The sequence below is a fragment of the Pteropus vampyrus genome, unplaced genomic scaffold (genome assembly GCF_000151845.1).
Source record: "Pteropus vampyrus isolate Shadow unplaced genomic scaffold, Pvam_2.0 Scaffold227, whole genome shotgun sequence".
In the NCBI taxonomy this organism is placed as follows: Eukaryota; Metazoa; Chordata; class Mammalia; order Chiroptera; family Pteropodidae; genus Pteropus; species Pteropus vampyrus.
The window spans coordinates 1,374,783-1,381,488 of NW_011889008.1; the positions used below are offsets into that span (position 1 = coordinate 1,374,783).

A 6,706-nucleotide genomic window follows, 5' to 3' on the forward strand; every position below is an offset into this window, starting at 1 on the left:
CGCCTCGCCTAAAAAAGTAAAAAAATAAAGGGCAACACATCACAGTGGAATTCATCCTGGGGATGTACGGTGGTTTAACATCTGCAAATCGACTGGTAATTCACCATATGATACATTAATGAATAAAAGTTACATTTTTACGCAAAAATAAAAAGCAAGGGAAAATTCAACATTCATTCTTGGAAAACTCAGCAAACTAATTTCCGAGCGGTCTGGGAGCCCGCAAGTGAGAGCCGCTTGGCCGCTGACGGCACCCGCCCCGCCCCACGCCGGCCGAGGCCCCGCCTTCTCCGCCCCCGTCCAATCGGCAGCCCGCCGCCACGGCGGCCCTCGGATCTCCGCGGCTCCTCCCACGCTTGAACGTCCCGAAGGACAGCCGAGAAGCCCAATGAGTTCCCTGAGCGGGCAGCCGGAGAGCCAATGCGGAAGCGGGAGGGCAGGAAAGGCGGGCCTCCGTGACGGACAGGGGAGGCGGTGCCAGGCTGGCTGCTGGTTGCTAGCTGCCGCCGCTCCTCCGACCGCTCGTCAGCTTCATTGTCACCTGGGCCTCGGATCCAGCTCCGGGGCCGGGAGCGCGAGGTCGCCAGCCCGAAGCCCGGGCCGCGCACGTCCCAGCTGCGCGGACCGCGCGCGCGCACGCCCGCCGGCCCCGCAGGCCCCGCGCCTCAGGCCGGGCTCGCGCAGGTGAGGGGCAATGCGCAGGTGAGGGGCCCCGCACAGGTGAGGGGGGCTCATGCCCCAGAGCCCGTTACCGCTTCCGGCCTTCCCGCGAGGGCGAGGTGGAGCCGAGTCGCAGGCTCAGGCCCACCACCCCGGCCAAACCCCACAGCGATGGGGGCTGCCCGCGAGAAGCTGGCGGGGTCCGGGGTCCGCCCACCCGAAGGGGCCAGGCAGAGGCCCTGCACACCCACCTCAGGTCCCGGAAGGGACACCTCTGTGTGCAAGGTGAGGTCTGGCCTGGGGGTTTCCACGGAGAGGCTGTGTTTGCCGTCGCTGCTGCGGCGTGGCTGGGAGCGGGGGCCAGCCTGGGTCCGGCAGGAGTGGCCGGCGCCCAGGGGCGAGGGGGCGTTAAATTTCACCCACACAACCGGAAACTCATGACTGAGGACAGTGGCCTGGGAAATGGCAGGGACAGCGTCTGCGCGCAGCTCTGGAGAACAGGGGCGTCCATCCCCCGGCCAGGAGGCCCTGCTGTGGGTGTCCGGCTGGAGGAGGCCACAGCGCTGACCTGTGGGTGACCGTGGGCCCAGAGTCCTCGGTGGCAGGGAGGGCTGCGCTCACTCCTTTGTGGTCAGTCCTGGTCCGCTCGTCCCCTGCATTACCTGAGGGTCTGCCGCGTGCCAGGTGCCGGGACCACATGAGCCTTGTCCTCACAGAGCCTCTGCTCTCACGAGTGGATTGGACAGTGCACAGACTCACCTGTGTGGCCAGGTGGCCAGTGTGGAAAACTAAAGGAGGATGAGGGAGCGAAGAGTGGTCGGGATGAGCGGCTCTGAGAGCAGGGCCCTTCGTGACCTCCCGGGGAAGGGGCCAGCAGGCTCGAGGCTCACCCTAGAAGCAGGCCGAGGGGCAGAGGGTGGCAGCGAGGAGGCCACCAAGAGAGCAGGGTCAGCTCTGAGGGGCGTTTGGCATTTGGACTCTGTCCTCCATCCCTGGGGACCCTCGGATGGGCCACGGGGTGATCTGAGACCCAGTCGGAAAGGTCTGCCCTGTGTGTGTGTGGTGGGGGGAGGCTGCCGTTGTCCAGGTTCGAGGAGATGGGACTCGGACTGGGCTTGTGGCCGGAGGGGCTGGACGGGGAGAGGGCACCGACTGGGCTGCTGAGGGAGGGGGAGATGTCAGGGTGGGACCAGGCGTTGGCTTGAGCCGGTTACAGAAAATGCCCGCTGGTGGCAGGGGCCAGCTGGAGGTGAAGTCAGGAGTCCGTTTGGCCTCCTTGGGTCTGAGGTGCCAGGGGTGGGGGTGGGCACCTGAGTCGGGAGGTAGAGGACAGAGGGGGCAGGTGGCACGCGTTTGGGAACCATGGGCCCCTGTTTGTAAGGAAGGAGACCGGAGGCAGCCCCCCGGCGAGAGAGCGGATGGAGGACAGAGGCCCGGGGCTGAGCCTTGGAGTCCTCAGACTTCAGGGGTGGGGACGAGAAGGGCCAGCAAGGGGGACCACGAACGGTGGCCGGCACTAGGAGGGGCAGGAGGGGATCCCAGGAGCGAGAGAGCAGATGCCACGGTCTGGCAGCTCAGAGATATTCCTTGGGTTCCGAGGAAATGGAGGAGTCCCGTGGCCAGACAAGTTTGGGGACCCCAGGTTGGGCAGCGTTAATCAGACCGAGTCCTGGTTAGAATGCCACACTGCATGCCAGCCTGCAGCTGTCTCATCTGACCGTCCTGCCAGCCCGTGAAGAGGCACGTGTTAAACGCCCATTTTACAGATGAAAAAAGCGAGGCTCAGACAGGTGCTGTACCCGTCTGAGGGTGGGGGGATAGGTGACAGCTGGTGCACAACCAGGACTGCCTGCTGCCCAGGGCACCCTCCGGTAGGGCCCCTCAGGAGGCCCCGTCTTCGCTGTTCATGGCTCGGAACCCTACTCTGTCACACGCTCTGTTTTGGGGATGAGGAGACCGCAGGCTTCCCAGGGAACTTGGTGGCAGCAGGCCCGGCGCCCTGGGCTTCCCGAGTTCCAGCTAGAGGCAGCGTGTGGGGGACCTGGTTCCTCGGAGGGCAGCTCATTGCATCTCCTCCTGCCTGCTCAGGGCCCACTCGTCCATCATGAAAGGCTCCCGGGCCGTCAGCGGCCCCTCTGGCCCCCCCGAATGCATGGACCTGAGTCTGACTGGCCTCCCTCCGCCCCTGTTCCGGCGCCCCAACAGTGCCTCCGCCGCGAAGCCCATCGCCCGCTCCGTCTCCGTGGTGGCGGGCAGTGAGCCGAGGAGAAAGGCACTGGTGAGTGCTGGAGCCCGGAGCGGGGCGGGTCTGGGCCCCCCACCTCCTGGGGAGTTGCTGGCAGGGTGGCATCTGACTCCTGGGTAAGCTCCGCCCCTCAGCAGGCCCCTCACAGCCCTGTGGCCCTGTCCAGCCATCCTGGGGTCAGGAAGGACCGGGGAGCTAACTCACAGGAGGGCAGGGCAGAGCCTGGACCCTGCCAGCGTCACGCCCTCTGTCCCGCCTGCTCCACCACTGTTCCGATTTGTTTGAATCCAAAACGGGTTGGCCTGTGGGGGAGGGCTGAGCCCCTGGCGGCCCCGGAGGAACCGGCTGCAGGCAGCAGTGGTCTGCGGTGGCCAGGCTCCCTCGTTAGTGGACAGCACTGAGGACACACAGCCTTTGCTGCGGTTCCCGGCTGGGCCTCTTGCGCTGCCTCTTGGACCCTCCACCAGCCGGGGGCGAGGGGCTCCCACCTCCCTCCAGGAAGGGGAGGCCCACGGAGGCCCAGGACGCCCAGGCCGCTCCTCCCGTCCCCCTTCTCGCCACACCCACCTCCTCCCGCCACATCTTCTGCAAGGCCTGGCCCGGCGCCGCGTGAATGCGCGTATCGCACCTTCGGCCGCGCTCAGGGCTTTCCTCCCTGCAGGAGGCCGCGGGGCCCGGGGGCTCCCGGGCCATCAACAACCTTCGAAGGTCCAACAGCACCACACAGGTCCACCAGCCGCAGGCCAGCCCGGCGTGGACCGATCCCCTCAGGTAAGCCCCGGCCCTCCCTGGGAACCCCAGCATCCTCAGGGTTGCCTCTGTCAGCCCTTCGGGCCTCACCGGTGTGGGCACTGGCTGGGCAGTGGGACCCGAAGTGTGACCTTCCCACGGGGCCAGGCCTGGGTGGGACCAGCAGGACGAGCCTTGACCTGTCCTGTCTGCACGTAGAGGTGCGGACCTGCAGGCCGCCATCCCCCGCCTGCTCCTCTTCCTCTGTCTGCTGCGCTTTCCTGTGGTGTCGGGGTGGCCACGGGAAGGCGCGTGACGCCTCTCCCAGGCGCCGTGGTCAGATCTGGACTGAGAAACGTTATTTTAAGCTCAGGACTCAGAAATGGAATTCCTTGATGGCGACCTGGCCCTTCCCATCCCCTCATAAAACGTCCCCGTCTGCGTTCCTGGGGTCGGCCTCCCAGGCTCAGTGACTGTCCCCACTTGCTGTCCCCTCTGGCACAGACCAGCAGAGTCCCCCGACTTCCTGACGCTCTTCGAGAGCAGCCCGGGCGGGAGAAGGCGGCCGGCCAGTCTGAGCAGAGCCTGCAGCGAGAAGGGAGCCTCGTGGAGCGTCCCGGTGAGAGAGGGGGCCAAGTGTGCGTGGCGCACCGGGCGCGACACCTGGCTCCTCCCCGGCCCTGCCGCCCCTGCCAGAGGGGCCGGTGGGGAGGGGCACACCAGCGTCAGCCCATCGTCACAACCTGAGGACCGTTAGGGGCCCCCCCGCCCTTCCATCTCCCCATTTGTGGGCAAGGCCGTGGGGTGGGGGGCTCCGGTCAGCGGTGCATGCGGAGGGGTCACAGGCCGAGGGGGCATCTGTGGGCACTGACAGGATGGCCAGCCCGGGGCCTTCACCTTGCCGCCCAGTGCCCAGAGGCCCAGCACCGTCGGCACAGCGGAGGGCCCACGGAGGAGAGAGAGCACCGTACCCCTGGCACCCAGCTTCACCGCCAACAACAGGTGCGACCCCGCAGGTGCTGGGCACGGCCCCACCCACCCAGGGCTCTGCGGGCGACTCTGTCTCGTGTGTGGCCAGACCAGGGTGCTTTGGAGCTGGCGAGCGAGCGAATGGCCGGCGCTCTCTGCCCGAGGGCCAAGGGAGGAGGCTGCAAGGTGGTGTCTGGCGCAAGGGGAGCCCAGGTGGCGTGCGCACGGGCCGTGGGCCACCACAAGGCTGCGCGGAGGTTCTTGAGCTTTGAGGCTCAGCTCCCGCGTCCCGGGAGTGATGAACACGCGACCTCGGGCCACAGCTGCGCACTGTCAGCCGAGAGCCTGTCATTGTCTGGGCTGCAGTGGCTGCCTCAGCCACGCCCACTGAGGTGCGGCAGGAGGAAACACATCCAGGGGACGGCCAAGACGGCAGGGTCCGGAGAGCGTCCGGCAGGCTCTGCCTCGGCCGGCAGGCCTGGTGGCCGGGGACTGTTGGGACAGCAGGGGCCCTGGAGAGCACTGACCCGGTGCTACCCCGGGCTGCGAGGAGAGCTGGTCCTCGCTCTCGGCCCCCTCGACGGGGATGGTGGGGGAGGGACAAGGAGACACGTTTGCCTGAGCGCCAGCCGGGACTTCCATCGCAGGACGTGTTTGAGAGGGTTCTGCAGCCGTCCGGGGCCCCCGCAGGGAGGAGTCCGGTTTTCAATGCCAGGATTAAATTAAAAACTAATTTCTATCAGAGCAACGCACGCACACAGCTGATGTCGAGCCGCTCCACAAACTTACGACGAAAACTGGCAAACCCGTCACCCCTCCTACCCTCCCCGAGTCCTGCTCCCGGAAGCTGCCACGTGCCAGCTCTTCTAGTATTTTCTAGAAAACGTTTGCCTAAGTATGCTCACGTTGCTCGCTGTTTTCTCAGTCTTAGAGGGACTCGGTGTGGAAGACGGGGTTGCCCTCTCGTGCCCCCCGCAGCTTGCACACGAGCCACCCTGCTCCCATCCCGCATCCGGGTGGGGCCGCGTCACAGCTCAGCGTCTCGTAGGGTTGTGCCCCCACGTGGGACCCACACTGGCTCTGCCTGTGCCAAGTTCTGGTTCAGCATTTTGTTTTCTGTGGGGCTCGGGGCAGGTTGCTTAACCCTCCAGGGCCTTGTTTATACTAAGAGGTTGTTGGGTGCGTCGCCCCCAGAGTCAGGAGGGTCAGATGCACCGAGGCCTGAACCTCTTAGAGCGATGCCATGCGCGAGGAGCGCGGATGTGTGGGGCACGCTGCTGCTCGTCCCAGGATCGGGAAGGATCTTTATTTCTTACTTGGTTGTCTGCGTACCGGCCACTTCTCCCAGACTGATGGCAGAACGGCCGTCCATACAGCCAGGCCGGCAGGTGCCCCGCCCATCACCTTCCCCTGGAGAATCCCCACGGGGCCCTGTCTTCTCCCGCCTGGGTCCCAGCTGGCAGCCTGCGCAGGCCACATGCTCGTCAGCCCTCTGCGGCCCTCTGCGGCCCCTGTCTGTGGGCCTCGCTTCCTCTGCCTTCGGTGGAGCCCAGCCCCCCGCAGAGTCAGTCCCGAGAAGGGACACGGGCTGTAGTTTTTCAGACCACGTGCCTGAGAATGCTCGACACTCACACCGGACTTGGCTCGGCTGGTGCGGAGTTCCGCACGGGAGGCGGCCCTGCCGTCTGGGAGGCCTGTCCTGCCGTCTGGGAGTCTGTCCTGCCGTCTGGGAGGCCTGTCCTGCCGTCTGGGAGGCAGCCCTGCCGTCTGTGAGGCCTGTCCTGCCATCTGGGAGGCGGCCCTGCCGTCTGGGAGGCCTGTCCTGCCGTCTGGGAGGCCGGCCCTGCCGTCTGGGAGGCTGTCCTGCCATCTGGGAGGCCTGTCCTGCCATCTGGGAGGCCTGTCCTGCCGTCTGGGAGGCTGTCCTGCCTTCTGGGAGGCGGCCCTGCCGTCTGAGGGCTGTCGCCGCCGCTGCCTCGTCCTGGTCCTTCTGCGTGCTGTGCTTTTCTCTCCGGAGGCACTCTGCATGTCTCCTTTGCCGTGAAATCTCACAGCATGGGGCCTGCGACGTGGTCCGTTTGCCGTCACCGCGTGAGGCAGTGG

General features: G+C 66.2%; 1 protein-coding gene across 1 annotated transcript in view; it reads left to right on the plus strand.

The window, feature by feature from the left end:
• Window positions 1–458: 458 nt before the first annotated feature.
• Window positions 459–6,706, plus strand: part of CEP131 (centrosomal protein 131) — a 22,649-nt gene continuing 16,401 nt past the window's right edge. The window contains exons 1-5 of the mRNA XM_023538659.1: window positions 459–702; window positions 2,749–2,938; window positions 3,567–3,676; window positions 4,139–4,253; window positions 4,509–4,636. Of these exons, the coding sequence (XP_023394427.1) occupies window positions 695–702; window positions 2,749–2,938; window positions 3,567–3,676; window positions 4,139–4,253; window positions 4,509–4,636 (551 nt within the window). The 5' untranslated portion in view covers window positions 459–694. The remainder of the gene's footprint in view (window positions 703–2,748; window positions 2,939–3,566; window positions 3,677–4,138; window positions 4,254–4,508; window positions 4,637–6,706) is intronic.